The sequence below is a fragment of the Musca autumnalis genome, unplaced genomic scaffold, assembly GCF_047663935.1.
Source record: "Musca autumnalis isolate F117 unplaced genomic scaffold, ASM4766393v1 scaffold_1, whole genome shotgun sequence".
NCBI lineage: Eukaryota > Metazoa > Arthropoda > Insecta > Diptera > Muscidae > Musca > Musca autumnalis.
The window spans coordinates 4,544,243-4,558,478 of NW_027411644.1; the positions used below are offsets into that span (position 1 = coordinate 4,544,243).

Consider the following 14,236-nt stretch of genomic DNA (forward strand, 5'->3'; position numbering starts at 1 on the left):
GTTATGTCTTTTATAATATCTTTCTTATATATTTTCAGGAGGATTTTATCGACGAGGTGTGATGTGTACGGTATTATTTAGCCTTCACAAATGGTTTCCTACGATGATGATGGACAAAACAAAAAAAAACTAAATTTGGAAACTAATAAAACACAATTTGTAACATGACTTGATACAAGTTCTTTACGACCATATCATACAATTCAACCTTGTCAGATACTACGTCCCTAGAACAGATCTAGAGCGGCTATCATCTTGTTGAATTGGCTCACAAACAAATTTCAAGCTGACACTAACATTTTTTTGTTCAATCCCAAAAACGAGGGTTACTACTACCTATAGGCTACTTCATTCCCGGTAGGATAATCCGCATTTCGGGTTTGCATAAGTCTTTCCTGTCCCTTATATGCGATGTTCCAGAGTATATTACTTCCCACTACATTCTGGCTCTCGTCCAGAATGGATCAGAAGTAATACACTCTGTAAGTCGCATCATCGGCTGGAAAATTTGGTCTATTGCAAAGATACTAATGGGCTATTTATTAGTGTTTAGATGACCTACACTAATGAATCAAAAAACATTTAGAATTTGGGCGCCATATTGTTACGGGTACCTACTTTCGGCTTGGGTAATAAATCATCTGGACACCAGCTAACTCCGCCTTTTTCTCTAGGGTGTAAGTCCCAACCCTGTTCCCAACCTTAGGCACGCAACAAGAAATAAACAAAGTGACTTCGAACATATAACACAAAACTACAACAAAATCCATCATCATCACCTGGAATCCTGCACCTGATGGCTTCTAATTGCCCACCCAACCTAGGTCACAACTTCCTCCTCTTGGCCTATGTGACCCCTCAACCCGCCCACATCACACCACTTACCTCGTCTTCAATCCTCCATCATAAAAAAATCTAGCACATCATCATTTCCAGTATATCGTTATAAATTCAAATCATATTTATTCTTATCATTAACTAACACTACACAATAGCACAAAAAGCATAAATAAATAAAAATAAAAAAAGGAATCCTTGTTAAGATACTTTAAATTAAATAAAATCTAAGAAAATCAAAATAAATTATCAATATATGTCTTTTTCTTTACTTCTCATACATATGAGTAATTTTAAAAAGTAACGGCTAATAGCCACATAAACGAGCGGTCTCACGACCAAGAGATTTTTAACAACGCAAACTTGATTGTTTACTAAAGCAACAGCTTTTGAATCAACAGTCAAAAATTAACAAGACGTGAACACTATACATCAAATATCACTATTTCCGCACTTTTGGCGAACCACCCTAATATCTTCTAAAAGAGCTCTTTTTCGAATCAATACTAAGGTTTTATGAACATATCACATCGAATTACTTGTCTTCTTTTTGAACGTTGGAAATCAAAAGAACGTATAGGAACATCAAAAAAAAGTATATAAACAGATAACAAACATTAAATATAAAATAGAATATATGGATAAAGATAAAATAACATAGATATTAAATAAACATATAAGGAAAAAGTAAATGTCAAAAATTGTATCAAATGTTTTCGTTTAAATTAATAGTTTGGCCAATAAGAAAATGTAAGTATTAATGTCGCCATCTAACCACACTTAAGCATGGGGATATCAATCGATCCTTATTTCGGACTTTGGACCAGATTTACCTCTGTGTTGATGGTCAAAATCATGATGTTGTTTCCTTTCTTTTCTTCTTGTTTCAGGATGCTTTTTACGATCTTTGGCTATACTAGCCTGAAGACATGCTTTGTGGAATATGCAATTATTGCCTTTTCTCGTTTTGGGACACATACACCACAAGGCTCATGTCTAGGCTCTTTGTCCCAATATGATAAATTCTGGTGTCAAGGGAAAATTTTTCTATGGTGCTGAGCTGTGGTTTTGTGGAGAATGCAATTATCGTAGTGGCCACTGCTCTCTAGATGGCATAAGGGCAGCACAGATAAATTATCTAAGGAGGTAAAACTGTCCTACCTTTATTTGAGGGTTCTGTCCTGGATGATGTAGTTTCCTGGTTTTCCTCCAGGTGGTTATAGACACACCAGCGGATTCGGCCTGCCTACCCGAAAATTAACATTTATTAATATTAATTCTTCACTCAATCTTATGTTTTTTTCTTATTAAAATTTACCTTTTAAGTATCCGCTGGATGCTAAATAATATTATGTGTTGTTTATTTAAACCTTCGCCACAATATTCTCTATCTCCACTCGTTTCCTAATCACAGAAAACACCAACAATTTATACACTATTATAACTCATTTTTTTTAATTTTATTTAATACTACCTCTTAATTTTGGTGAATATGTCACTATTAATCTATAGATTTAAATAGTTTTTCTTTCACAAAAAAATCGTGTTCACTATTTTAAAAATTATTTTCTGATTCCACCGCGAAAACTATTGAGGTTTCCTCACTCAGCACCATTTATTAAACTAAGTTTTTCCCCCAAAACACTCTCTTTTATAACCTACGATAAGAGCAATGGCAGCATTCCAGCAATCGACATTTTGGCGAGATCACTTCAGGCTATCCCTTTTTTACAATTAATCTATAATTTGTCCCTTTCTATAATCTCTCACGGGTACCTCTGACTCATCAATTATTTTTAAGAGTGTAAAACCTATCCTACGTCACACGTAAGAGAAAACCCCCACTGTGTCGGTAGTACTGTCCCAAATATTTCAGTGGAATGATAACCCCAGTGGTTTTGGTAGTTCCACACCCAGAATACATTTGAACCAAAACAAAGAAAAACACAAAAGGAAGCAGATAAAATAAAAAGACGCGGTGGTAAGTTGTATCGTTCCAGTTTTTTGTTAATTATTATTTTATTAATAATTTTTTTTCTTTCTCTTTTCAGATTTTTGTTCACGGCATGTGGAAGGACGCAGGAGTCATCAAGATATCGGGAATAATGTGTTTTCCATTATACCAAATATATTTTGATGACTTCTCCATTTGTCCACATGTTGCGAGCATTTTCTGGGTTAGCCTTCGATGGTGAAGAAGGTTAACCTGGCTTCCATGGGTGCATTCCACAAGCAACTAGGAACACCCCAACGAATACAATAACCAAAGGAAAACATTCTGCCCCTCCGCAACAGACATTTGGACATGGCTAGTCGCTATGGTTACCCCTTTTTTAGTGTCCAGATGTCTCGGAGAGGGCACTTGGACATGGCTAAGCATAGTTCGTACTATGTTTACCCCCTTTATAGTGTCCAGGTGTCTACAGATGTTAATTTATCCCCCCACATTTATGAACAATTGATAAAGCATGGTTTTGGAGACCGCCATGGAGGCAAAAAAGGTCTCGCCTAAAGTCCTTTCCACGCAAAATTTTTTTTTTGTGTACAGGGCTGGACTTAGGCTTCTGCGGGGCCCCGCAACAAAAATGCTCAAAAAATGAATCGTAAACAAACCCACTTGTTACATGTTTGTTTTCATCTAGATCTACCTCTTTACTTATACCATGAGCTGATTATCACACTAGTTGTCAAAATGCATTATTGTGAATAAAATCACATACAAAAGAGCTGTGTTCCAGAACTAAAAACTTTTTACAACTTTTACACATTTTACCCGAAAAAGCGTTCCCGAACACAAAAAAGTTGTAAAATGTTCACTTCTCTTTAAACAAAAACGGCGTCTGATTGGCTGATACGCCGGCTTTGACATTTATTCCAGTTTTTTGACGTATTTTCCATTTTTCCGTTCCCGAACTATTTCAAAAAACTTTTGTGTGAGAAAACATTTTTTACAGTTCTCTTTTTTACGAGTTTTACTATTAAAAAGTACGGGAACGAAGCTAAGGTAAACAAGCAATTCACAGCAATGCGTTAATACCCCGTTTATATATAACCGGATTTAACAAACCGACTGGGTTTTAAATGTCAATTACATTGCTTATATTTCAAACAAATCCTCATAAACAAGGTTAACCTTGCAAAAGGCTATAATATAAACGCCGTGTAAGTCCATATTTACATTAGGCAATTTTCCTTGCGGCAATTGTCAGTTTGATGGTTAGAGAGGTGAGGCATATGGTAACCCTTTGCCTCTCTACACCCTCTCTCACCTACAAACTGACAATTGCCGCAAGGAAAATTGCCTAATGTAAATATGGAAAAATGTAAATAATTTTGACGTTTGGTTTGATGTCACCTTCTTATTCCAACATGAGTGGGGTACACACGATCAGTTTTGCTCAATTAATCGGTTGACTGCCAGTGTGGCCGTTCATTTTTGTCAGTCATCAGGCAACCACAAAATATTTTGTTTAACATTTCAATTCAATTTTATTTAACTTGTAATTCAAAGCCAACCGGCCCAACAGTGTAAATTACAAAATGCATAAGAATTGCTTAACCAAATAAAAAGGAAAAACTACTCGAAAAATATAACCCAGCAAAAAGTTTGCATCCGCGGATGCAGTTAAATCACTAGAACAATTGCCGCTGGAGTACATCTTTTCCTATGAATTCACCTATGAATTTTTAAAGAGAGCGCGCAGCTAGGATGCACTCCATTTTCGATCCAAATCACAGCCTTTGGTGTAGTGTTTTGGATTGAATTTAAATGCAGTCTAAAGATGCTATAAAATGCAAGCCATTGCAAATATCCCAAAATAAATAAAATACATTGCTTATTCGTGTAAACAAGAATATTAACTCTATTACACTAATACCAATTATAAAAACTCAAAAAACTAAATTTGATCATAACTGAGTTTACTTCCTCTGCTCTGCTTTCTGTGACACCGCAACTGATATTGCTTCATCATCCAAATGGTTTTTCATTTTTCCTCCAACTCCAGTTCAGTAGTGGGATTCTGTAACCCATTTTTGCTGTTACCGACAAAAGTCGGTAAAACTAAATCGCAAAATTATGACTAATAACATAAAGAAAAGTTGGCATCACTGTTTGTGTCGGTAGAGGCTAGCGACTACTTTTTATTCATCGTTAAGTGGGGTTCAGACGATCAGTTTTGACTGACAGCTTTGCTCAAATAATCGGTTGCTTGCCAGTGTGGTCGTTCATTTTTGTCAGTCATCAGGCAACCACAAAATTTTTTGTGGATGTTGGACAGTCAGCTGTTGGTTTGTTTTTTTTTTTTTGTTTGACCGTGTGAACGAAACAACGTCAGTCAAGGAATAAATTAGCAGAGTAAAGCTGAGTACACATTGCCAGTTTTGAATGACAGCTTTGTTGGTGCTTGCTAGTGTGGCCGTTCATTTTTGTCATTCATCATGCAACCACAAAATGTTTTGTGGTTGCTGGACGGTTGGACAGTTATCGAGAACTGCAAAATATCGACATTCAAAACTGACAATATGTGTGTTCCATAACCTGCAAGAATCTACTATTTTTTACTACGATAACAATTTTTTCTTTATGTTATCGAAAAAAATAGTAAAAATTAGTAGATTCTTGCAGTTCTGGAACAGACTAAATGTGTACTGCTCTTAACACACGATCAGTTTTGACTGTCGATTTTTCGGAATTATCGATAACTGTCCAACCGTCCAGCAACCACAAAATATTTTGTGGTTGCCTGATGACTGAGAAAAATGAACGGCCACACTGGCAAGCAGCCGATTATTTGAGCAAAACTGACAGTCAAAACTGATCGTGTGTACCCCACTTTATAGCCCGTTTCCACGGTACGTCGTTCGTTCTCTATTCTTTGTTCGACCCTCAAATACGAATAAATTACTTGATTCCTCATACAAAATTCTGAGAACGAACGATGATTTTTCTACGTTGTTCAAGTAGAAATACTATCCGAACAACGATAAAATATGTCCCATCTCTAACAAATGAGAGCATTTATCGAAATAAATTAATTATGACATGTCTAAATTCAAAATTGAAAAATTTGTTGAAAACACAAAAATTTTTAGAAAAAGGAAAAAGATGAGTGAAAATTAATGAACTAAACATTTTATATAGATGCAGAAGGAAGATGGTTGTTTTTCCTTCTTAATTCCACACACATTTCTTGTCCATTAGTTCAAAATCGCGTAAAAAGTCATAATCAAAAAGGAAACAAATAACTGAAAGTCTGTATACACAAACATTGTTTTGACATGTCTCTCTCTCTTCAATTTTGAAAATAGAAACATATAAAAATATATTGAAAATACAAAATTATTCCGAATTTATGGAAAAAATGAATGAAATGTGTGTAGTTAAATATAGAAGATACATTTGAAGGAAAGTCTATAGCTTTTCCTATTCATTTAATGTATATTTTATGTGTTTTCGGTTTAAATTTTCGTGAAAACAAGGAAACAAAAATGAAGGAAATTTTGTTTATGTTTCTGTTAATTACGAATACTGTCGTGGAAACGGGTTAATTCGTGTACGTCGTTCGACATGCGAACAACGTAATTGAAACGCTCGTGTGAACATGACATAAGTCAACATCGATTTTTGACTTTTTAAACCAAAAAATCGACGAATCGATAAATCGAAAGTCGACTTGCGTATCCCTATATTATCATCATTGAATTAAAGAAAAAACGTGTTAAGAAAACGCAGGTAATTTGTTGAAATTCTCAAAGTTATTTGGGATTTTTCGGCAAAATGCGTATTGAAACGTGTTATTTTTGCTCCAGCAAAATTTATCCTGGCCATGGAGTACAGTTTGTGAGAAACGATTGCAAGGTAAGGAAAAAATGTGTTTAAATACATGTGTTTCTATAATTGCGTCTTCGATTTCTTCTTCTAGATTTTCAAGTTTTGTCGTGGAAAATGCCACAAGGCCTTCAAACGCAAGAAGAACCCACGTAAAGTTCGCTGGACCAAAGCCCACCGCAAAGCGGCCGGAAAAGAACTGTCCATTGACCCCAGCTTTGAATTTGAGAAGCGCCGTAATGTGCCCATCAAATATAACCGTGAAATGTGGCAGAAGACTTTGGATGCCATTAAAAAGGTTACAGAAATCAAAGAACGTCGCCAGGGACAATTTATTATGGAACGTTTGCGCAAGGGTCGTGAAGTTGAAATTCAAATGGATGTCAAGGATGTACAGCGCAACATTTCTCTTATCCGTTCTCCGGCCGCTGGTTTGAAGGAGAGACGTGCCAAGGAGGAAGCCGAAGAGGCTGCACTAATGGAACAAGATTTGCCTGAGGAAGAGATTACCTATGTCGACGCCAGAGAATTGGAAAAGAAACTGGAAGAAGGCGCCATGGATGAGGATCTTGAAATGATGAAAGTCTAGGCGTAATCCGTAATCCACCCTATACGCATACCTAGATTTAAGTAGTTTTTAAGTAGTAATATGATTCTTGCAAATGATATCGATTGTTTTAGAATTAATATACCCAAAAGGTATTTTTTTAAATAAGAAATAATTGTGATTTAAGAAAAACAAAACTACTGTAATGTTTTCATATTTTATTTGGTGGGGTAGTATGTACGCATGGCAGACGATATGTTGTTTGGGTTGTTATTGTTGTTTGTGTTTTGTTGATTTTTGTTAATTGGATTAGACGAAAAGGGAAATGAAAACAAAATACTCTGGTGAAAATAACATTTCAGTTTGTCTTGGGAAGTTGTATCGTCGACCATAATAATGGATTACAGCAGTAAGATAACTTCAGAGTTTTTGCAGAAAAAACATTTGTGCTAAATTTAAAACTTTCTTTTTAAGAAATTTTTATCTTACTTGCCCTCTTTGTTGGCTTAATTTCTATGCTGTGGTTTGTCATAGCCGCTTTGTTGGAGGAAAATGTACCTACACTACGTGCGGGAGAATACATTTTTGATTATGTGGTAGGTAAGATGAAAATTCGAAATGCTTCTGGGGGCCTTGCCTTGTTACATTGGTTATGTTGATATTTAGTTGGGGCTGGAACAAGTGGATCCGTGATAGCTTCGATTCTGGCAAAGCATGGTAACGCAACAGTTTTGTTGGTAGAAGCTGGTGCTAAATTTGGTATTCTGAGTAAAATTCCACTTCTGACAACATTTCAACAGAAAGGTATCAATGACTGGGGGTTTCTTTCAACTCCACAATTATATTCGTCAAAAGGACTCGAAGATGCGGTAAGCTAATCGGATATTGAATTTCTGCAGTAGATTATATTCATTGATTTCTAGCGTCAGTGTTTACCCCGGGGCAAAGGTCTTGGTGGATCGGCCCAGCTGAATTATATGCTACATTTCGATGGATACGAAGGTGATTTTGAACGATGGTCAAGTGAATATAATTTGGAAAATTGGAATTGGTCTTCGGTGAAACCGTTTCTGCAAGCTGGCTCAGCAAGGCCTTTTGAACGTCTAGACATAAATCCGGATTATTCATTGTTAGCAAAAGCTTTCCACGGAGCCTCAATGGAATTTCTTCACAAGCCATGGCATTTTCGCAAAGCTCGATATAACATTAAGAACGGCTTAAGATACAGTGTATACCAACGTTTTCTACAATCAGCCTATAAGCAAAGAAATCTGCGAGTTATGCTTAGCACCTATGCCAAGGTAATTGAATTCGCATTGGATGAGACTCCATATAGAAAAGTATACGCGAAATCTTTATGGCTTTCATCGAAGGACGATAAATCTGGAAAGGAGTACAATTTTGAAGTTCGGATTGGGCGTGAATTGATAGTAAGTGCTGGGGCTTATCAATCGCCTCAACTGTTAATGGTTTCTGGTTTGGGAAAACGCAAAGATTTGGAAAAAGTTATTGGTGACATACCAAGCTTTATACCCGAAATGCCAATGGTTGGTCATCATTTGCATGACCACTTGAATTTACCATTGTACATATCAATGGACGTGGTTGGGCCTACATTAAATCAACGCTCATTACTGAATCCAATGTCAATACTAAACTATTTGACTACTGGTGGTGGTCATTTGGGTAATTTCGGAGTATTGGGGCATATTGATCATCACGGTAGTAATCTAAGCGATGCATATGGTCTTACATTTTTTGCTGCTGGTGCCATTGATGAGTCCGTTCTCATGTCTATATCCAATTTTAAAAAATCACATTTCCGAGCTCTATTTCCTCGCTATTATAATACCTCACAGGAAGGATTTGTGATGATATCGACATGCTTACAGCCTATCTCTAGAGGCAGTGTTAGTATTCAAAGTTCAAATGTTAGAAAACATCCCTTTATTGATCCGAATTATATTGCTGAAAAGGTGGATATTGAATGTACAATTAAGGCGATTCGAGCTGGCATAGAGGTAAGTTATTTGTTACTGACTACCGTTGTTTCTGATTTGACTACCGTTTGTGGGGTGAGAAGGTCATAACATTTTCATTGTCTCCTGTCTCTTTTTATTAGGTTGTAAAATCGGAAGCCTTTTCCTCGCTGGGTGTTAAAATACATTGGCCACGTATTAAAGAGTGTATCGGTTCATTTGAACATAACTTGGAACAAGATTATCCTTCCGATGAGTATTTAGAGTGTCTTATAAGATATGTTGGTTTGGGATCTCACCATCCAGGCGGAACTTGTAAAATGGGAACTAATATTGGAAATAGTGTTGTAAATGAACAATTCAAGTAAAGTGGTGTATGCTTTTCTTAATACTCATCTAGATTATTTCTTACATACTTATCTTTATAGAGTTCATGGAATCGATAGATTTCGTATAATTGACGCCAGTGTATTACCAACTCCCATATCTGGAAATCCAAATTCAATATTAGTTGGTACGGCGATGAGAGGAGCGGCAATGGTAATTAAAGATCATATAAAAGATGACGATTAATTTGGAACGATATGGAATTATATCTTCAGTTTCGCACTAACTTTGATGTCTTCAAAATGGATTTTATGAAAAAAGAAAATTGAAATGGAAAATATTTTCCCTACATACATACATAAATATAAAACAGCACGAATTCATGGACTATCCAAAAGTTTACAATTTGTTCTTATGTTTTACTGTACTAGAAATTGTGATTATGTATTACAAAAAATAATAAATTAGTGTTAAATTACAAATACATATTGTATTTTTATTTATTGTCGAGCAAAATCCACATTCAGACAAGTGGTCGCATTACAGTTTTGTTATAGTGAATTGTTATTCCTTTTCCTACCACAAAAATGTTCTTGAAATTGGAAGCTGTATTTGTATAAAGGTCGGGAAAACGTGGCGAATGAGCATAAGGAAGTAAGTAGACTTGCGTGAATCATACGCCTAATGCCACAATACTTAAGGAAAACATTTTTATAAATTTTTAGTAATATAAAATGTTTTTTTTTGTGAATGATTTGATTTATTTATTTTTTTTCGAAATAGTTTGGCTTAATTCCATTATTGTTGTTTTAATATTTTAAAACAATTAATTTATTAGTGGAGTCTGTTTCCTTAGTCACTCTTTTATTTTGAGCCAACGATTGATGTTTGGGTGTACAAAGGTTTTTGTTGAAGAAGTGATTTAGAAATAACTTCGGCGGAGAATATCCGCAAATAAAAAACAAGGGAACTGATAAGAATCAGTGACGGGAATTCAAATTTTAATCTTCTCTGTCTTCTCCCTTGGCGATTAAGTCCAAATTTTCTCCAACAATAAATTCGTTGTTTTAAAATATTAAAAACGATGTACATTTTGTCTTGCACAAGTCCATACTTACCGAAATATGGCCCCTCAAAGTTCCCCAAATACCAATGACATTCCCACATTTTTACAGGCGACCAATGCAATATGTGTATTATACCCCGGTTACACTTAACCGGATTAACCCAGTGGGTTTGGGTTTCAAATGTCAATTCAACAACGCAAACGTCAAATAAATCCTCATGAAGCGGGTCAACCCGACAAAAAACTCTAATGTAACCATACTATTATTGTAGTTTGTTTTTAAGTAGCCGGCCTTCGGCCGGGGTTTAAGTCTTTCTCCTTTGGATAGGAGCAAATCTCGGGAATGGGAACTGGACTTATGCCGACATACATATGTATATATGAAAGAAAAACTAAATTGAAAGCAGTGGGCAAGTTTTACAATTTTAAGTAAAATAAATAAAAAGATTTATAATAGGTTAATAAAATAATTAATAAATGACGGAACTGCAATATGTGTAGTGTTTTTCGACAAAAATCAAACAAACATTGACCAACTGACATCAGAAAATTATTGAGAAACAGATGATCGAACTTGCTAAATGTTGCAGGGAAAAATTCTTCTAGAAATCGTTCACCCCGTTTGCACTTAACCGGAATGAACACTTTAGAATCTAAAAAAATGTGAAATTGTGACATTTTCTTGGCAATCGGCAAATTCTCCAAAAAATACAACTCTGCACCTTCATTTATTGTCAAAAGTTGTTGTTGCTGCGAATATCACACAAAACATAAAAATAATTGTAGACAAATGTTTTATTCCCGATATTTCAAAAGGATTTAAACATTTGGTTGAAATAACCAAAATTTGTTTTGATAATTTTGCTATGGGTAACTATGCTTTTTTGTTCAATTTCAAACTACGACAATATATTTTGACAAGAAATTGAGGTATCAGCTTGTCTTTTTGGATGACCTTCATGGTCAAAATATTAACATTTTAAGTTGATTAAAAGTCAGCTGGCCAAACTTACAAATTGTTACGTTACAAAATTTGCAAGTTCTCAGTCACAGAACTTTCAAAAAATCTCTCTCAACTCGCTCACTTTTCTGTATAATTTTGTTATCGAACGTCATTCAGTAAACATTTGTACGAATTTGTACCATAGACTAATACATATACAGACGACGGATAACTCAATTTTTCCGCGGTCAAGTCACTCAAACCCATAAAAGTTCCAAGACGATTTTTGGGGAAAATAGCCATATTTTCTTGGATATTTTTATCTGAGGATATAGTTCCCATCAAAAACTATCCCCATGTAGCCTTTTGTCGGAACAAAATATTTGTTAAGTTGTATTTTTTTTGCATTTTATATTGAGTTTCCTAATCTGGAGATTAGGAGTTACGTAGACACCGCCTCTCTAAGCAACCTATATCAAACGCAAATCTGTGGATTCTGCATTAGGTGGTAAGATTATATTGAGAGGAATATGGAAAATTCAAACTTTACTTTGGCTGCCTTTCTAGACATAGAGGGAGCGTTCAACAATGTAGAACATGAATCCATCAACCTCTCACTTAAAAAAGTTAATACACCTGAAACCCTAAAGGCCTAGGTACTTAAGCTGCCTCGCCTGCTTGCCTTGCTTGTTTCTGATAAAAGAATAAAGGAGAAAAGGGCAACATGTTGGATAAATAATATGCTAAAAAGCAGAATTATAAATTCCAATATCGGGGAGACAAAATTGAGGAAAACAGTGACTAGAGGAGGTGGAGTGCTCTCACCGTTGCTGTGGCTACTCGGGCCTGGATAATCAAGGTATGAAAGTTGTTGCCTATGCGGACGTCGTGGTGCTATTGATTTCCGGTAAGATCCCGTCCACCATTTCGGAGCTTATGCAAGGAGCGTTAGCGTTGGGCTAAGGCTAACGGCCTTGGAGTAAATCCAACCAAGACAGAACTGATAATATTCACTTGGAAGCGTAAGCTCGGCGTCGGAGTGCAACTTCAGCTCTCGCCCGAAGCAAAATACCTTGGTACAATCTTTTACTGTCAATTACGATGGAATAGGAATGCTGAAGAGAGGGCGATGAGAGGGTTAATTGCACTTTATTCATGCAAGAATTCCATTGGAAAAAGTTGGGGTCTAAACCCATCGATTGTACACTGGTTGTATAGCACCGTGGTGAGGCCCATCTTAGTCTATGGATCTCTTGTCAGATGGAACTTTCTGCGTCAAAAATTGATATCAAGCTAAACTAGACAAGGTGCAAAGAGCAGCCTCTGAACGCAATGCTGAACATAAGGCCTCTAAGCCTCAGCATTAAGTGTCAGGCAACCCGTAGTGCCCTAAGGCTGCATGAACAGAATCTCTGGCGCGGTTGTGCCTATGGGCATGGATGTATCCTGAATGAATCAGGTGTCAATGTGAACCAACGTGAACCAACTAAGCGACTATATATCACCAGTCCTGAGATTTGACGATGTAGATGTCGCTATCCCTCTGGACGGTATGGATTTTTATACAGACGGTTCCAAGATGGAAGAAGGTACTGGGGCCGGCGTCTACTGTGAAAGGCTAGGTCTTGAGTACACTTACAGGTTAGATAGAAACTGTAGTGTTTTCCAGGCTGAAATCTTCGCGAAGGAGGCGGAATTGATAAAAAGTCTGGATGCAGAAATCTTTGAATCGGTGACTAGCATTGTGGTTAGTCAAGCGGCTCTTAAAGCCATCAAATCCTGTAACACTTCACTCAATACCACTGACAATGTGGGTTGAGCCATATCGAGGTTAAAGTCAGTGCCATGGGATCTTCGAAAAGTTCCTTCTGCAAAAACCCGCAAAGCAGCACACACTTTAAACAGTGGTTTTTTGGTTGGTTGGTTGGTTTTTTTTTCTTTTTTTCATTTTCTAATGCCTCTACTATATAAATAACAGCGTTTTTTGGAAGCCGAAAATACGCTTTAAACCTAAAAAATTAACAATTATTTTGATGAATGTTGGAAACCAAACATACTCACAATACTGATGGCAATTCTAAAGGATTCGATTTATCTCTTAAGTGCCTTCTGATAAATGCTACGTTAACTATATTTTCTTCTCTATCACCAAAAATAGTTCCACTGAGCTTATTATTTTAGAAAACAATAACTTTTGTACGTTATCGGCGATTATTTTCGATCGCTTTACGAAATACAAATTTTAAATTTTGTCGCAGAGACGACTGACAACTCGACACGACTCTTGTCGCAATACGGAAATTTCAACTGGTTGTTGGTGTGCAAGTCAACATGTTCAGCGTGAGACTTATTATGATGTGGGTTATTCTTTATACCCTCAGCCTTAGGTTAAAGAGGGTATATACACTTTGATACGATGAAAATGTGCCTCATCGAAATAATGGTTTTAGACCCCAAGTATGTTTGGACGAAATGTGTTTCAGACAATTTGGAGTCGATCTAGAAATTCCGTAATATTTTGTGCAAACTTAGTTTAAGTTCGAAGATAAGCTATATCGGTCCACACCTTCAGGTACCTCCCCCAAAAAAGTTCAAAAATTTTCGGAAAAATTGTGCGCACGATAACTCTGGATGTGAGTAAGCGATTTGGTCCATACTTTACACATCCTAATATATTTACCAGATATAGATCAGGTTCAAATATGGA

At 36.2% G+C, this 14,236-nt stretch overlaps 2 protein-coding genes and 1 long non-coding RNA gene across 5 annotated transcripts; all 3 read left to right on the top strand.

Moving 5' to 3' along the window:
• Positions 1–1,514: 1,514 nt before the first annotated feature.
• LOC141389473 (uncharacterized) lies at positions 1,515–2,184 on the top strand. The gene is made up of 2 exons (XR_012409082.1): positions 1,515–1,587; positions 1,728–2,184. It is a non-coding gene; the product is annotated as an uncharacterized lncRNA (long non-coding RNA).
• A 4,328-nt stretch (positions 2,185–6,512) lies between these two features.
• RpL24-like (ribosomal protein L24-like) lies at positions 6,513–7,411 on the top strand. The gene is made up of 2 exons (XM_073963227.1): positions 6,513–6,697; positions 6,762–7,411. Exons 1-2 carry the CDS (start codon positions 6,617–6,619, stop codon positions 7,254–7,256), a joined length of 576 nt encoding a protein of 191 aa, XP_073819328.1. The 5' UTR covers positions 6,513–6,616; the 3' UTR covers positions 7,257–7,411.
• Positions 7,412–7,482: 71 nt separating this feature from the next.
• ninaG (neither inactivation nor afterpotential protein G) lies at positions 7,483–10,002 on the top strand. 3 transcript variants are annotated; one of them, XM_073963229.1, is made up of 6 exons: positions 7,483–7,623; positions 7,689–7,814; positions 7,881–8,083; positions 8,138–9,235; positions 9,337–9,567; positions 9,622–10,002. In XM_073963229.1, exons 1-5 carry the CDS (start codon positions 7,611–7,613, stop codon positions 9,559–9,561), a joined length of 1,665 nt encoding a protein of 554 aa, XP_073819330.1. In that variant the 5' UTR covers positions 7,483–7,610; the 3' UTR covers positions 9,562–9,567; positions 9,622–10,002. The 3 variants fall into 3 exon arrangements, with proteins under 3 accessions (XP_073819330.1, XP_073819329.1, XP_073819331.1); XM_073963228.1 differs by having other exon boundaries at positions 9,337–9,557; XM_073963230.1 differs by having other exon boundaries at positions 9,337–9,540; positions 9,622–9,778.
• The last annotated feature ends 4,234 nt before the right edge of the window (positions 10,003–14,236 follow it).